We start from the raw sequence: 18,042 nt of genomic DNA on the forward strand, positions 1-18,042 counted from the left end.
CTGTGGGTGTGTGAGCCCCAGAGTACTCATGGAGTTGGCCCCTATGGGTGAGGGGCTTGGGAAAGGGGGAAATTTTCCCAACCATTTTTTCCATCCTTCTTGACCAGCACTCTTGGATCCCTGCCCTGCATCTAAATTATGTGGTAACGTCCCAGGGAATAGAGGGGAACCCGGCGTTACTATGCGAATCATTGTGAGGATTGTTTTCTGAGAGGGTTAGCGTCCCTGTGGATCTAGACGCAGTCTCTTTCACAAAAGCAATGGGTTACTTGTCCTTAAATCAAGTAGATGTGCACCTCTGGTTTTTGTTCTCTATGGTTTGAATGTAGACTTTGCCTAATAGGAAACAAGGGCAGGAGATCAGGGTGGGGTTGAAAAATGTAATGACCAGAGGCGTTTGTTGGGATTTTTCAAAAGTGACCATTGATCTTGGAAAAAGAACAGGAGTACTTGTGGCACCTTAGTGACTAACAAATTTATTAGAGCATAAGTTTTCGTGGGCTACAGCCCACTTCTTCTTATGCATCCGAAGAAGTGGGCTGTAGCCCACGAAAGCTTATGCTCTAATAAATTTGTTAGTCACTAAGGTGCCACAAGTACTCCTGTTCTTTTTCCAAGATCAATGGTCACTTTTGAAAAATCCCAACAAACGCCTCTGGTCATTACATTTTTCAACCCCACCCTGATCTCCTGCCCTTGTTTCCTATTAGGCAAAGTCTACATTCAAACCATAGAGAACAAAAACCAGAGGTGCACATCTACTTGATTTAAGGACAAGTAACCCATTGCTTTTGTGAAAGAGACTGCGTCTAGATCCACAGGGACGCTAACCCTCTCAGAAAACAATCCTCACAATGATTCGCATAGTAACGCCGGGTTCCCCTCTATTCCCTGGGACGTTACCACATAATTTAGATGCAGGGCAGGGATCCAAGAGTGCTGGTCAAGAAGGATGGAAAAAATGGTTGGGAAAATTTCCCCCTTTCCCAAGCCCCTCACCCATAGGGGCCAACTCCATGAGTACTCTGGGGCTCACACACCCACAGGAAAAAAAAAGGAGGTAATCAGCACCAGACACAGCTGTTTGGTGAGGCCACCGATCAGCTGTTTGGCAGCTGGCGGGAGGCGCTCCGGGGAGAGCAGCGAGCAGGCGGGACGGCTTCAGGGGAGGTGGAGGAGCAGGGATGGGAAGAGGCGGAACAAGGGAGGAGACTTGGGGGAAGAAGCAAAGTGGGGATGCGGCCTTGGGGCAGAGCAGGGGTGAAGCAGCCACCAGGAAAAATAAAAGTCAGCGCCTGAGCTCTCACCCTTAAAATTAAAAAAATAATTAACCATTGAAACAATGTATCAAGGGTCATGGTGGATTCTCCATCATTGGCAATTGGTCAATCAAGATTGGATGTTTTCCTAAAAGATCTGCTCTAGAAATTATTCGGGGGCAGCTCTCTGGCCTGTGCTAACAGGAGCTCAGACTAGCTGATCAGAGTGGTTCCTTCTGGCCTTGGAAACTGTGAATCTTAGAAAATACATTCACGACTGCCTGCTGGGACACCGGGAAACCCAGAAATGCCAGTTTTCATTAAATTGTGAAGTGCCCATTTTCCAATTCAATGAAAACAAATTAATTCACATTCAAAAAAATTTTGGACGTTTCTGGGGGGGTTATTTTTGCCTAAAGATAGGACAATCCAAGGGAGACCCACCAAGGAATTGTGCAGGCTTTCCTAGTATCTGCTACTAACTCGATATCACTGTGATCCTAAGGAAAACCAAGAACAAACATAAGCACAGATGCCAGAAAGACCAATAAAGTCATCAAGGCAGAGGTAAATAGAGCAATGAGAAATAAAACATTTTCTAGAGAGCATCTGCAAGGCCCTTTACAGCCACTGAGCCTCACCAACCCTTCCTTCCCCACCATGCAGAGAGCAAATATTATCACCATTTTACAACTCAGAGAGGTTAAGTGACTGCCCCAAGGGTACACAGCAAGTAAGTATCGGAGACATGATTTTAACCCAGAATTCCTGACCCCGGGTTGTATGATTTAACCATTAAAACAATGCTCTCTATGGCTTATCACCAACTTTTTTTTTAATGGGATGCTGCAAAAAGGGGCTGTTGAGAATGTAACTATTTACGTAAGGATTTAGTGCACTAGGCCACCAAGCTGCAGTCACCAAGCAGCGAGGAGAATTCTGTTATTATTTTAAGACCAGCTCAGTCCCAGTAACCCTCCAAAGTTAATAATAATGGCATGTTACAATAATTAAGACATTAAGTACCTCTAAGAGCAGCAGACACCGACGCAAGTGATGTTTATCAGAAAAGAAGGGTGGGCTAGTTAAACCTGAAGACCGGAGGCACAGATGAACCCAATAATATGTCCAGTAGGGGAAAACTTTCAACACTGTACACGGGTAATGAACTCTCACTGATAGTGACTAGTGACTGCTAGGGATCTATGGTAGTGGGGTCTTGGGATTTTAGCAGAGAACCAGTGCTGGTAGCCAGATGAGCAACACATCACCAGGGGCAGATTTCTTAGGCTCCATTCACCCTGGGTGTAAAGCAGAACAAAAGAAACAGGTCCCCCTACGGTAAGGAAAGCAGGTTTTCTGGGGAATTCGTTACCGACCATAATAGGAGTGGGGAGTGTACATTTACTAGCCAGATATCAATGCAGCACCCTTGCAAAATCAGGAACACTGTCAAAAATAACAGCTGGGTATAACCCACTCATGGGCAAGGCGGATGGTTGGGGGAGCTGGTAAAGGCCTTTCACCTGAAGGTCACCAGGTTAAACGCAGCCCAGGATGAAGACCAATGGAAGACGGCTGTTGAGTGCCTTGTGCGCCTTGGCAGAGGTGTGCATGCCCAGGCCTAGAATGCAGGTACAGCCCAATGGGCATTGCTGAGTGGGAGACGATGCCCTTACGCCATGGCTGGCTCTAACAGCAGGATGAGTTGTTAACTTCCCATGCGTGCCACAATCATCCAGCTCATGAAAACTCACCACTGGTCTGTCTCTTCCATTCATTCCCCCCCTCGGGCTGACAGCCCCTCCTGATCCTGCTAGGCTGCTATCCTCTGCTCAGACCATGCCCACGCAACAAACTTGAGCCTCCCCACCTTCCCAGCAACATGAACAAACGAAAATGGAGAACACGCTGAAGAACTCCCCGGGCCGTTGGACTGAACAAGGCCGTCCATCCAGCTCTTTGCCAGAATGGCCGCTCTTTTACAGGGGTAGGTTGTTGGCCTTTCACTCAAACCCCAACCTGGAGGGCCAGCAGGCTGCTTTGCATCTGGTCCCTGCCCTCTGACCTGTCTGGGTTGGCTGGCCCTACCAGCCATCAGAACACCCCCTGGCATGGCTCTCAGGATCACTGGAGAACATAAGCCTTCCCGGAGCAGTCCCCAGGGAAGGCAACAGGAGACAGTGGCATGTAAAACAATCTAGACTAGCTCTGCAGGAGTTTCGAGATGCATTAGCTTCGCCGTTTAATCCTGCAACCTGGCCACACATCCTGCCCTGCGTATTGCCATTCGAGTTCAAGGGACCTACTCACATGAGTAGAGTTACTTATGTGCACAGGAGCCTGTAGGATCAAGCTCCAATTGGAAGCACCCATCTTCATGCTGGCTGTGCACTGGGTATTTTTACTGTTGACTCTATCCAAACAACAGTAATTCCCCTGCTTGCTGACAGAATTAGCAAGGGAATCTCTCGCTGTGTCTGTGCAGCGTCAGGGCCTTCGAGGTTATCTGAGCTGCTGTCGTTTGGTCCATTTCTTTCTTTCCTTTCTGCAGCAGATTTGACTTGGATTCCTTCAGCACGTGGATTGGCTTTTCTCGCTTATGATAGTCTCTCTACTAGAGGATTAGCAAATGCATTTGAAGGCTGCAGGCAAAGGAAAAAACGGAGTTGGAATCCAACTCTCCCTCCCCCAAACCAGCTCATTTCACTGCCAAAGGGTCCACAGGAAACAGACAATGTGTGATCTGGAGTTTATAATGCATCAGATTAGGTCTTGTTTCCTTCTTCCCCGATGGACAATAAACCTCCAGCGCAATAAACCCTGGTGTGCCTGAGAAGCCCAACCAAGGCACTTGGCACCATTCCCAACGGACTCTGGACTGAGGCTAGGTGGGCCCAAGTTACAGCATCTTCACTGCAGCACGTCAATCGCCATCGAGAACGCTCCGGATATTTGCTAATGCAACTGCCATCATTTCACAGAAACAAGTTGTGCAGGGGGAGCCGTTCCTGGATCGGCCACAAAATGGGCCAATTCTGAGGTCGGGGGACACTTCCCCCATTTGTTTGGGCCCAAATTTACTAAGGAAAAATAAAAGAAAAGAAAAATAAAAATTTAAAATCAAAATCAAATGATACACGCTGGCCAAAGACCCTGACAGAAGCCTGGAGTACCTCCCCCGAAGTCAATGGTGTTGCCAGATCTTGGGTTGCGCGGGTGTAACCCAGAGGTCAGTTTAGCCTCTAACTCCTGGGATATTCTGAAATTTGTCAGCATCTCATTTGTATCTACTGGATGATGACCTTGACCAATTCAAAGGGACTAAGAGACAGAGCCCAAAATATTCCAGGGGGCCCAGATCCAAGGTTTGGATTCAGGCCTCTCCAAGGGTTTCAACAAACATTTAGGGCCTGGATCACTCCCTGGGTTTGGGAGGGTAAATCTGCCAGCATAGAGAACACAGCTATGCAAGCAGCTCACACCATCTCTGCTCTGCCCAGGGTCCAGACCAAGCCATTGCAGTGGGCAAGGCTGGCCAGAGAGGGGCCGGGCCAGGCTGGTAGGGAGGTACGTGGATTCAACATCTCTCCAGGGTAGCACTCCTCTGCAGCGCCGCCTTGATTTAAAGCTGGCAGAATCCCCCCGGGAGGGATCAGTACTGCCCCCTGGCTCTGCTTTGGAGCTGAATTCTGTCTCCATCATAGCTGCTCCCAGAGGGCGAATCTAGCCCTTGATTTCAATAGGAATGTCCCCTGCATTTGCAAATTGCCCTTGTAACTTTTGGGGCCAAGCAGCCAGCACAGCAGCTGGATTTGATTCCCTGCACAGTCAACGAGAAGCATCCATCCCCTGAGGATGGGACTAGGGTACACAAAATTACCCCTCGTGCTGATCTGAGATCGGCTCACAGGGACACCACTTGTAACTAGTGGGGTGGACCCTGGAGGAACTAAGAAAGATGATTCCTGCCTGAGTCATCTGGGAAGACAACAGCTAGCAAGGGAGAGGGGGGCTCTGTTCTTTCTTCCTCCCACCCTGCCAGAAGCCACTGCATCTACCACACAGCGCTTCAAAGGGGACCATAAAGGGCAGAGTAGCTTAGGTTGGAAATGGAGGATTTTTAGAAGAGCATAAAAGGAGCCCCGGCCAGCAAAGGATCTCTCGTGAGTCTGTAGAAGACTATTGAAAATTACAGATCCAGACTAACACGGCTGCCCCTTTGATACTTGAAAATTACTATTATTGTTATGTTGTAATAGCACCTAGAGGCCTCAGCACCAAAGAACTTAACATCTAAGACCCCCCACTTCAGGAAAGCACTTTAGTGCATACTCAGATTTAAGCATCTGCTTAAGTATATGTTTCAGTTATGTCCTGAATTAGGCCTAGGTAAATTTTCACATCAACATTTCTGCACTTGCTTAATTAAGCATCCGAGCAGGACCACTGACTTCAATCGGCTCACTCAGCTGCTTTAGCACCTAAGCATACGCAGGATCGCGGCCTCGGCGTTGGAATCTAATGTATGTCTCTTGCAATGCTGCAAACCCAAACATAACAACCCTCTGCTATTGAGTGAGGCTGGATAAAGTACAAAGTAGAGTTAAAACTGCTGCCTCTCACTTTGTGTTTGTCCAGCGCCTAGCACAATAGAACCCTGATCTCAGTTGGGGCCAGCAGGTGCTATTGTAATAAATAATAAAACTGTCAATTGTCTGAACACATTTCACTAACTAACGTTACAGGTGACAGCTCAGCCCCCTGTAACCAAGGGAGAGTACAGAAAAACGATTTTCCCCTCTCCATTTTCAGTTTGTTTCCACTGGGCATTTGGGAGCACTACTGTATTGTCAGTTTCACCCTTTTCTTATATGGCGAGTCAGTTTCCTTACTGTTTGTGCGGGTCTTTCATGCAGCAAACAAGGAGAGGAAGACGGTTGTAAGGAAAAGGGAACTGTGAAAGCACAAGAATTGGCAGAGGCCTTCGGGGACAGGTGTGAAACCTGAAACTACTTGGAAACATGTTTTAAGTGACTACATCTCAAGCTGACAGCACAAACCTTTTGAATAGCACAAACAGCAAGAAGTAGTGATGGGAATGACCCACAAAGCTTGGACCCAGATTAAAATTTCCCTGAAATCCAGGGATGCCAAGGTTCAGAGTTTGCTTTTAATTTACTTTCACTAGAAGTAGCTTCTTTTCATTCTCATATCTCCTGGGGTAATAGTAACTAAGGTTTCTTGGTTTTTTTAGAACTAGCAACATATACAAGATAAAAATTGTAATCACTGAGCAGCAGAACAACTGGACAGCATGGTGTGACAATATATTCCTTCAGTGGTGCATAGAACAATCAGTAAAGATTTCAGTTCATTCTTGTAAAGTGCTTTGAAATCCTTAACTGGAAGGGGTTATTGTTTGCTCTTTGGCTGGAGCAGTTAGTCAGGGGCTTTGCATGGGGAGGAGAAATTGATTATACCAGTCATATATTTCTTTGGTGCAATCCTGTTTATTGACAAAGAATGTACACAAAGTCCTGTTTCCCTGAAGGCAGTAGAACCAGAGAAGCAGACAGCTCCCTTGCTCACTCTGTCCAAGGCTGCCTTTCCAGCCAGTCCTGTGCCCCCAGGAGTTGTCCCTCTCAGGGCTGCTTCTCTGGCTTTCTGCATCCCCTGGCCACAATGCAGAGGGCTTGCTAAACAATCCTTCAGCCCCTGCATTTGCAATCGGGAACCCCTCAGAGAATCCTAGAATATCAGGGTTGGAAGGGACCTCAGGAGGTCATCTAGTCCAACCCCCTGCTCAAAGAAGGACCAATCCCCAGACAGATTTTTACCCCTGTTCCCTAAATGGCCCCCTCAAGGATTGAACTCACAACCCTGGGTTTAGCAGGCCAATGCTCAAACCAGTGAGCTATCCCTCCCCCCTGCTCAGGCTTTGCCATGCAGCCAACTGCTTTGGCCAGTAACCTCCTATTGTTTCTAGCCATCATTATGTAAAAGGGCTTAATTGCTCCTTCCATTTAGTCTAAAAGAAGGGCGCTTAGCACACCCCCAACCAGGTCAGTGATTGTCTAATGACCAAAGACCCACTTGATGGCCGCCAATAACACCTTCCAATGCACCACTATTATTTAAAAGGGCCTCAGATAAAAGACTTGCATATCAGAGCAAAAAAGTACAAGTGCATTTAATTTCATTTATTTACTGTTGAATGAGCTGAACTGGAAAATGTCATTTGTTTTCCCTAGCAAGAGTGGAAGCGGAAACCATCAACTTGTGCAGAAGAATACAAACTGACATTTAACAAAATGAATGTCTCTAGGACTCAGGTAAAAAGCAACAGAGGGTCCTGTGGCACCTTTAAGACTAACAGAAGTATTGGGAGCATAAGCTTTCGTGGGTAAGAACCTCACTTCTTCAGATGCAAGAACTCAGGACTCAGGGTTATGAAACTGATCTTCCAAACATAAATCGATGCAGTGCTGTCTGCCAGAGTCTGCAGGCAGCCTCCCTGGCTCTACTACTGTCCCTAAACTTTCCCAAGTTGCAGCAGAGTGAAATTGACAAAGCTCAGGTTGGTTTCACAGCAGCACCATTCAGAACCCTGAGGGTACAGCCAAATGTTGAGGAATCATGGCAGTTTCACACTGCAGCTGCTAGGGAAAGGTCTATGCAGCAGCAGAAGCCGTAGTGATTCTGATACCGGCAGGCCTGTTTCACACCTCTATGACTGTTTCTGTTTCTAATTCCTATGCTACAAAGCAGCCACTGGCATGAATTGTCGTGCACATTTTGAGGCAAATCCACCAGAGCTAAGCTCCTAATACAGATGCTCCTTTATTGCCTTTATTTCCCCTAAATCCTACGTAGGGGGAGGGGGGAAGGAATTGCCAGTCTTCTGGAAAGATTCAATTGTTTTCTGGGACAAACGTTCCTCAAAAGACCTGAATCAAATTAAACCAGCCTCTTCCGACTTCATCCTTCTTTGCCAGGATATTATCCTTCCCCCTTAAGGCAGCCAAAGTGAAGACCTTCAAATACATATTTAAAGGAAAGGAGGGAAGCAGCCATACAGATGTCTGTATCTGTTTCAGAACGTGGACCAGAGGCCTGCTCTTATTTGTGAGCATGACTCCCATCCCTGAAGACGGGAGAGGGGGAAGGATACCTCAGAAATGAGATTTTGGGGTGGGTGAGGCAGTGAGACACCTTGGATCCAAAGAGACAAGCAACCAGTGGGTTAAATCAAATCATTTGTTCCTTGTAAGTTAACTGCCCTAGGGAAACATACAAACAAATAAGCCACCGTGTCCTTTTTATTTATTATGCTATATTCACAGCTGAGTGGCGATGTCTGCTCAGTGCACGGCGGCAATGGGGAAGCCGAATAAAATGCTAGGCTGCATTTGGAAAAGAGGGGAGAGAGAGAGAGAATGAACACAACATGGAAACGTATTTCAGTGCCTTGGGGTAACTGCAGGGCCCACTCACAACTTGAATAGCACGGCCTGCGTGGCCCCATTCATCTCAGCGAGGGCAGAGAGAAAGCTCCTTTAAAGGGATTAGGGTTAGGTAAGCGTGACGCTCACCCAGAGAAAGGGAATGCCATGATATGGGATGCCTCTTAGGCCAGGTCTACACTACAGGCCTATATCGGTATAGGTACGTCGCTCAGGAGTGTGAAAAATCCAGCCCCCTGCATGACATAGTTATACCAACCTAGCTCCCCCGCAGATAGACAGGGCTGTCGTCAGGAGAGCTTCTCCCATCCACATAGCTACCGCCTCTCAGGGAGGTGGGTTACCAAGCCAATGGGAGAAGCTCTCCTATCAGTGTAGGAGCATCTCCACTAAAGTGCTCCAGCAGTGTAGCTGCCTCGCTGTCACGCTGGATTTGAAGCCGAGCCCTCAGTGCCCACACAGCAGGTTTATAGCAACAGATTCCAGGCTTCTGAGGCCAGACACTCTGGCACCAGAACGTGTAGTCTCTTTGCCTGGAGAACCCTGGGTGCTGCTCTCTGCCTGAGCTGGGGTTCGTGACACAGGCGAGCCATCACCATTTCTTAACCACAGAGCATAGGGGCCATCTTGACTAGGGGCAGGCTCATTTTGACATGGCAAGAAAAGCTCTCATGCATATGCCATATTTGTTTCTCTAGGTCACCCCTATGCCTATGGCCTGGGGGAAGAGGGAGAGACCCTCCCTATGTCAAAATATCCTTTAGCCTAGTGGAAGGTGCACTGAGCTGGAAGCCAGGATACCATGAATTCAGGTCTCACCAGCTCCACTCATTGCTGTTCATATTTACCTGCACTTCACCCCCCTTCGCACCTTGTACATCCACCTTAGGAAGCAGTCAATTATCAGCCACCTCATGTCAAAAATAAGGGAACTGAAATGTTACACAAGTTCATTTTAATGACCAGGCCCCTGATAACGGCAGCCCCAAATCACAGCCACTACTCTTAGCCACACTCTCGCTCAGAAAGAAGCTGCCAAATATATGTGCTTGGTTGTGTCGTCTCAAACCGCTGGTCTAGCCACAGCACCGCGCTACCTTCCCAAAGCCAGGAACCAAACCCAGCATTCCTGACTCCCGCACTCTAACCACTAGAGTGCACTCCCCCTCCAGAACTGGGAATACCACCCAAGTCCTAACTGACTACTGTACTGTTGTCTAGCAAATAGCTGTGTAACTCATTGGCAAAGCTCTATGAAGCACCTCTATAATAATCACTTACGAGTGAGAGCCCCAGCTGGTGTAGATCAGCTCTACTGAAGCCAATGGAGCTAAGCCGATTGACCGCAGCTGGGGATCTGGCCCACTACTTCTGTACCGACTTTGGTCTGAAAAGATCCTAGAGCAGATTACAAATTATGTACATGCTACTAAAATGCAGCATCTCTGGGGTGAAGCAGAATAACAACGCAGGGAAAGGGGAAAAACCCGGCTATTACAAACCACGTCATGGGATCGTTACAGACAATTGAAAGCATGTGACTTATTGGGGGAGGACACAATCCATAGAGAAAGAAGGCCATTACCTCGCGACAGCTGTTTGCTGTGGGAGGGGCTGGTAAATTTCAGTCCCAATATTGCCAAAGCCCTCCTACAACGGACACGAACTGGCAACCTCAGCACTGAGACCTGGGACTAGATGGATGAACAGCTCTCTCTCCAGTTCAGATGCATTGCAGGTAGCGCTCCCAGCTGCAACCTACACTGGATCTGTTTGAGGACATCACCTCTTCAGGACAATCCAGGGGGTACCTTTACCCAGCACCACATTTCGTGATCATTAAACAGAAGTTCCAATCTCCATCCATTCCTCAGCCTCCATAGTCAACCCCATTCTGACCACTGTCCAGTCCATTTCACCTGCAGCCCCTCTCCAGCACGGCTCTACACATGGCCATGCCAAGCCCTGCTTGCTCTCCAAGACGGCACTGACGAACCGCCTCGTGGGACCACTTCCGAATGGGCTGCTCCCCAGGTCTGTGCCTCCAACCACTGCCTCGCATCAGCGCCTGGGTCTGCTGCTACCACATGCCCCACCCATCCCGCTCCCACGGAAATCCATGGCATGACTTGCTGACTTCAAAGGGAGCAGAACCAAGTTGCATGCACACCTCTGGCATGTCTCTTGCTGCCCCTGCTTGTTATACGTAATGGCATTAAAAAATTGACAAAATTCATTCCAACCAGAATAGCTGCCTATTTATTTTTAAAATTTGATGGCTCCAATATCAATACACATGACTAAATAACCTCTGTTTTCCTGGCACTTGAACTCCTGGCCACCCCACAGTATTTTGGCCAAGAGCATAGCAGGATCAATAGAGAATTAGACACCTATTTGAACGCTGAGAATATCCATGCTTGCATTAGACAAGATACCAAAGAGACTGGTTGAGAGATACAAACCCTCATAGGCTTGGAGCATAAGCCAACCGTTAACTGACCGGGGTGGGAAGAAATTTCCTCTGAAGAATCACATACTGGTCACTGTCGGATACAGGACGCAGGCCTCATGTGGATGCAATTCATACGTTCCTAGGACAGAAAGCTCTCAGCCAATGAGTAAAGCAAGCATCCTGCAGAGCATGGCTAGGACCAAGCCATCTGTTTAGGGAGGGCCAGGACCCCACAGACTCGCACTGCAAAAGAGACGGTACAGTGATTTAGCACTGCTGCAGCTGAGGTCGCAGAAGTACATGCCTTCAAATCAGCATACACTTTGTTCACCAGCTATCTCAGCAAACCGCCTGGCTTCCAACAGCTGGCTCCATACATGCAGTATGTTATCGGTCAGTATTCCAGATTCCACAGAGCAAGTGTCTCAGCGGGGTCTGCTCTGCTCACAGTTCAAATCCAGAGGCTGGCACAGTTATAATGACAAATCCAGTCTTGCCAACTCCTGCGAATTTATCCCCAGCCTCGTGACTGCTGATGCTCTCTGCAAAGTTTCAGCTTCCGGAGCCAGGTGATGATGCGAGAACCTCAACTTCCATTTAAACAACTTCCATTTCTAGCCCTCATGGCTGTGGAGAAAAGCCAGAAACGTGATCCCCAAAGGCTCCGAAACCAGAAGGGAAATACCCCCAAAGTGAGAAACGTCTCATGACTTTTCAGGCACTCTCATGATTTTGAGGGCCCGACTCATGATTCCTAAACACTTGGGGCAGGCAGTGCTGTAAACACACACACACACACACACACACACACTCTCTCTACTGAGCATCTGATGCTGCTTGCCATGGTACCTCACTCTCCTTGAGAGCACACCTCAAAATTCACTTCTCCCCTCTAGCCTAGCTTCACCGCAGCCTTCACTCCGGACAGTGCCCCTAATTGCCATCTGCTCACTTGAGAACTACACCAAGCAATAGGCAGATGTGACAAGTGCATCCTAAGGTCCTTCCCTGTTGTTCCCTGACAAGCTCCTCAGGCCCTTCCTGTGCAATGTCTAATTTAAGACTCGATCCCTTTAATGACATCAATGCCAGTGGATCCTGATGCCCCTGCAGAAACCCATCGACTTCAGGGGCCCTTCTGTGCAGCGCTCACTGCAGGATCCAGACCCGAGATCGTAAGCGCCTTGGAGCAGGGATCTATCGTTTCTTCTCTGCAAAGTGCCATGCAGTTTTATAGTGCAACAGCAACTCAAAGCAGGGCCGATGCAATCCCCTAGCTGTGCATGGTGAACATCTAACAGAGGAGCCGTTCAGCCCCCCTCCTCCAAAAGCAAAAAGAAATAAAAACGACATCATTGCAAATCTGAGCTCACTGGATTTTTCTTGGGATTTCAAACCTTGCATCCAACAGCCCTTGAGTAAACTCCATGTTTTGTTGGTTGTGTGCATAGCACCTAGCACAAAGGGGCCCCAAGCACTGACTGGGGCCACTGCTCGGTGTGATCTGGTATCATAGAAAGTGAGGCACCGATTCAGAAAATCACTTAAGCATGAGTGCAAGTTCCATCCTGAATCAGGGCATGTGGTGAGACAGCCTCGCATCACATCACATCTCAGAGCTGCACAGCAAACGACATAAAAACAACAAAGCTCTGAGAGCTAATGCAAAACAGAGCTGGCACAGAGACCGGGTAACCAGAGGCCGCCAGGGTCACTGTTTGTGGTTGTGAACTGCACAGATGCAAAGGCAGAGATATGACACACCAACAGATTGCTGGGAATGGTGAAGTCCATTCTGGGCAGCTTACAAGTGTGACATGAATTGAGCCGATTCATGGGCTTGTTGTTTTCAAGACCAGCACGCCAAAGGTTAGGAGTATGAGATTCTGACAACAAACAGGTTAGAAGCCAAAATACGCTGCTCTGGGGGTGCATTTTCTGGGTTATAACATTCCATGAAATCCACTCAGCCGCCCTCCCCTTCCATTGCCCCTGCACTTCTCTGCCAGCTAAAAGAACTTGTTTAATTAGAGAAAAAAGAAAAAACTCTCTCCCCTTTCTCTCTATATAGAAAGCCATTGCAAAATCTTGGAGAATTATACAACAATAAACCAAACCATGTCTTTGGACACAGTCCCAGATAGCACATCAGATCACGCAGAGTATTCCCCATGTTCCCAAGCTCCATCCAATCCGAGCAAGCATAACCCTAGGAATGGGCGTAAGACAACCAATCGAGATCCTATCCCACGGTGAGTTGCCCCGGGCATCCCTCGCATCCCAACCGACTTTGATGGGCTCCATCTGCACAGAGCTCGTTGCAGAATCAGGAACAACCCTACCAGCTCCAGCCAGCCACCAGCCAACCCGATTCAGACCGAGATGAGTTCAGTGTCAAAGCCAAAACCCGGAGAAACCGATACGGGGTCCACGGCAATAGTCCAGGAACGACATCCAGTCATCAAAGAAACAGAACAATGTTCATCCCCACAGTGGAGTTTAATTGGCACCACAAAGAGCCTCCTTAATCAATCAGTCCCGGTAGATAGGACTGGGCCAAACCTGGCCACAACACAGCATAGCTGATGCTCTAGTCCCATCATGACACTCCAGACTCTCCACCTGCCCAATACCTGAGGGCAAAAACCAAATGTAACCAAACCCAGCATCTGGCTTGTTTATGCCTTTTATCAGTGGCACCATTTTGGGGGGGGGAAAGGGGGGTGTCGCTAAGGCCCCGATCTGGTCACAGCTGCACATGCCCACCCTCTGCGGAGCCCCATTTCGCTGCAGGATCGGGGCCCAACTCCAGAGTCCAAAGCAAACTTCATTTGCTGGCTGGGTTGTGCACCATTGACTGCTGGGCTCCTGCCCGCTGCCAGCATACCTCTCCCTTCCCAGCCTTTGCAACACCTGCTGCAACCTCCTCTCTAGTCCCTGCACACTCCTGCCACCGCAGCCCCCTTCAGGAAGGCCAGGTGAGTGGGAGCCCAGCGAGAGGCTGCCAGCAGAGCTCTCGCCCTCCAGGAAACGCCACAGAGGAATAAAGGATGGGGCAGCCAGTGAATACGCAGGGACAGCCATCCAGGTGAGGCGCATCTGGAAAAATCCACCGCACCGATTCCATCGCCCAAGCCAGCAGGCTGCTAACACAACCCATCAGGCCGAGCAGCCTGACAAGGTACCAGGCACTCACTGTGCAGGGTACCGATGGGCAGCCTGGGGAGGGGAGGGGAGGGGGGTCCGAGGAATAGGACGATAACACAGAGAGAAGCCAAGCGATTGACTGGCGGATTTCCCGGGGGAAGGAGGCTGGGTGGGGGGAAGCTACACACAGGTCTGGGAGCTGCGGGCCCACTAGCCCCGCCAGAGAGAATTAGCAAACACAGGGCAGAGACGCAAACCGAGCAGGGCGCCCCGATCCCACGGGGAGGGGCGCGGCATGGAGCGGGAGGCAGGACCCCTGGCTGGGAAGTGACCGCACACACGAGTGGGGGGGTTGCCCAGGCTGGTGCCCCCCCAGCAGGGCCCCGGTTCGGTCCCGCTCCCCGCCGGGCCGGGCCGTCCCTTACCTGCCCACGGTCTGGTTGGCGAGCTGCCGCATGCGGTTGAATTGCTTCTTCATCTCGGCAGCGAGCCGGGAGCCGGAGCGATCCGCGAGCAGCCGGGCGGTTACATGGCTCCCGACGGGAGAGCGGCGGCTCGGGCGCTGCGGCGGCGGCGGCGGGCGGAGCGGGCAGCCTGGGGCCGGCAGCGTCTCACCGCCTCCATCCCGGCCGCGCTGCGATGCTCCCGGGCGGCGGCAGCGGCGGCGGCAGCTCCCACCCCCCGCTCAGCGCATCCTGCGGCATGGAGCTGGCGCGACTCCGCGCCCCTCCTGCTCCCACCTTCGCTTCGCCCCTGCAGGCTGCTGGGCGCCTCGCTGGGGGAATGGCGGCTGCTACTGCGGCTGCTCGCCCGGCCCGGCCCGGCTCGGCCCGGGGGCTCTGGGAGATGTAGTTCCTCCCTCACTCCCCGGCGGGTTCGGGGGCTCCCACCCCCCTCCAAACCGGCCGCAAGGGGGCGCCCTGCAAAGAGGGGTAATTAGCCATTACCATCCCTCTCTCCCTGTCATCGCAGGGACGGCCCAAGCCAAGCGCCCTGCAGACTGGGGAAGGGATCCCTGCCCAGCAAAGAGCTCCCCCACTCCCCACAGGGCAAGTCCTCTGCTGTCTGCAGCATCCCTCCTGAGCTTCTGAAAGTCCTGCGGGCTGCAGCAGGCTGGGCCTGGGGAATGCTCTGCCCCAAAGCAGCGACACATCCCAGGGACTCCTTCTGGCTAGGTCTTCACTTTCCCTATTTGGCTGGTTGAGGAGCAGGAGGGGTTGTGTGCATCCAATTCAAAGACAAGCCTTTAAAATGTTAAAAGTTGCCGAATTCACCTTATCTATCTGTGCCCATACATGGCCATCTATTTTACAGACGTGTGGGACTGGAAGGGACCTCGAGAGGTCATCTAGTTCAGTCCCCTGCACTCAAGGCAGGACTAAATATTATGTAGACCAGCCCTGACAGGTGTTTGTCCAACCTGCTCTCAAAAATCCCCAATGATGGAGATTCCACAACCTCCCTAGGCAATTTATTCCAGTGCTTAACCACTCTGACAATTAGGAAGTTTTTCCTAATGTCCAACCTAAATCGCCCTTGCTACAATTTAAGCCCATTGCTTCTTGTCCTATCCTCAGAGACTAAGGAGAACAATTTTTCTCCCTCCTCTTTATAACACTCTTTTATGTACATGAAAACTGTTATCATGTCCCCTCTTGATCTTCTCTCCAGCCAGCATTTCCACCAGCAAAAATGGAATGAAATGATGGTATGTTTGTGCAAGCCTTCTACAGGGCTGTGAAGGCTGCACTGAAACCATCCTCAGGGGACACACATATGCGTTTCAACTTGGTCCAGTGGCTAGCTGTCTCGGGAGAGCAGGCCTGGTGCTCTGGAACAGCTCCGAATGAAGTTCAGACAAGTTGCCTTGTCGTGTAACACCCCCCAGGGCACACTCTCACTGGGGCAAGCCTCCTTGCCTTCTGCGCCTCCTGGGTCTGACCTCAGAGCATTCAGCACCCCTGTTTCATGCCATGAGCTCCCCGTAGTGAGTTCATCTGGATGGGACACCTGAGGAAGCATTACATGCCCCAAAGGGCCATGCACCCCAACTTTGCAGTCAGCAGTGACTCCCAGCCAGTGGTGTGAAACAGAAGGGTTTATTAGTCATCTGGAACACAGTGTAGAGCAGATCTTGTTAGCACGGAAAGTAGGAACATTCAGTAAAGTCCATCTTGGGGACCCAGAGCCCTGGGCTCTCCCCCCGAGTCCCAAACCTGGAGACTGCCCAGCTTCCAGCAGCCCACCCTCAGTCATGCCCAGCTGAACCTCCTCCATCCAAGGCAAACTGGTCACCTCGCCTCCACCTCTCTCTTTGTTCTCCAACTCTTCCAGCTGGCTCTTGCAGAGGATGGGCCCCAGTCATTAGTTGTCAGAATACAGAGTGTCAGGCCATCATCTGGGCCCAGGGAGCTAGACAGCAATCACACCTGCCCTCTAGGGGTTGCTGCAACAACTACACACCCTTGTCCCACCACCTAGATACTTGTGCAACACATAGGGGAAACTGAGGCACACACCGTATTCATGCAAAACATTAAGAAAATTCCCACTTCATCACACTAGTGCACTGAACTAAGAATCAGGAGACTTGGGTTCTAGTCACAGCTCTGTCACTTACCTGCTCTGTGACCATGGGCCAATAACTCTATGTTTCAGTTTCCCCATCTGTGAAGTGAGACCGACCCTCCCTTGGGATCTGTGGCTGAAAAACATTCTATGACAGGCTGTATTGTTGTTATCTCTGGGAGTCAAAGCACCTGCAGCCTCCATTGAAATCAATGGGAGTTTGAGGTATTCAGCTATTGTGATGTAGGCTATGGTGTGCACTTAACGTATTACAACTGACAGCAGAGCCGAGCCCACTGAATATCTCTTTGTTCTATTAGACACTTGAAGAGGTGCAAATCATTTTGAATTTTCCTTTTTTTTTCCTTTTTTCTTTAATTTTAAATACATCCCACTCACCGCTAGGAAATCAGAAGACACAATGCAGTAGCTATTTTTGTTGTCCCCAAATTACCACAATGCATAGTGCTCCATCTACTGGTCAGCAAGTGCTATGCACAGGGGTGAGCTAGCGGGGTGAAGGATTCTGATGTATAAACAAAGATGCCTGGGCCTCACACAAACTGGGGAAAGGTTGCTAAATTGTTTAAAAAACTAATAAACCCCCAGCCATGTTTATTTCAACTCTTTGGAAACCTAGGAGAAAAATCAATGTTTGCCTGATGGAAAAAGCCAGGAAATTCCGTGCTAAGGATAAAGCTCTGTCCACAACTCATCTTGCTGAGTTAGCTACTGCAGCCCATCTGATATGTTAACGATCTTGCGATCTATAGGGGACAATGTGGTGAGTTAAGAATGTAGCCTGTTTCAGTGTGAGTTTTTCCTCGCTTTCCTAGGTCTGATTTGAGGACACAGTCAGGCTTGTGGGGAAGAGGATTTGGAAAAATTGGATCTGCTTTTCTCCTGACATTTGTTTGCAAAATCTGTAGGATTTTTATGGGGTTTATTTTTTCTCCAAAATATTTGTTTCCGGTTGGAGAATCAATACCAGTAGCCCAGTGTTTATGACCATAACAAACCACCGTGTGCAGCCATGCAGCCATAAACACTAACACTAACAATAACAAACCAAGTATCTCTTGCATCTGAAGAAGTGAGGTTCTTACCCATGAAAGCTTATGCTCCCAATACTTCTGTTAGTCTCAAA

General features: G+C 49.6%; 1 protein-coding gene across 11 annotated transcripts in view; it reads right to left on the bottom strand.

The window, feature by feature from the left end:
• Positions 1-14,978, bottom strand: part of ARHGAP44 (Rho GTPase activating protein 44) — a 153,297-nt gene extending 138,319 nt beyond the window's left edge. For 5 of the 11 annotated variants that reach the window (XM_034789668.1, XM_034789667.1, XM_034789671.1 and 2 more), the window contains exon 1: positions 14,753-14,962. In XM_034789668.1, the coding sequence (XP_034645559.1) occupies positions 14,753-14,805 (53 nt within the window). In that variant the 5' untranslated portion in view covers positions 14,806-14,962. Of the gene's footprint in view, positions 1-14,752 lie in introns of all 11 variants that reach the window. The other 6 variants (XM_034789666.1, XM_034789675.1, XM_034789674.1 and 3 more) reach the window with 4 other exon arrangements.
• Positions 14,979-18,042: the final 3,064 nt, after the last annotated feature.

This window comes from Trachemys scripta, chromosome 14 (genome assembly GCF_013100865.1).
Source record: "Trachemys scripta elegans isolate TJP31775 chromosome 14, CAS_Tse_1.0, whole genome shotgun sequence".
Classification (NCBI taxonomy): Eukaryota; Metazoa; Chordata; order Testudines; family Emydidae; genus Trachemys; species Trachemys scripta.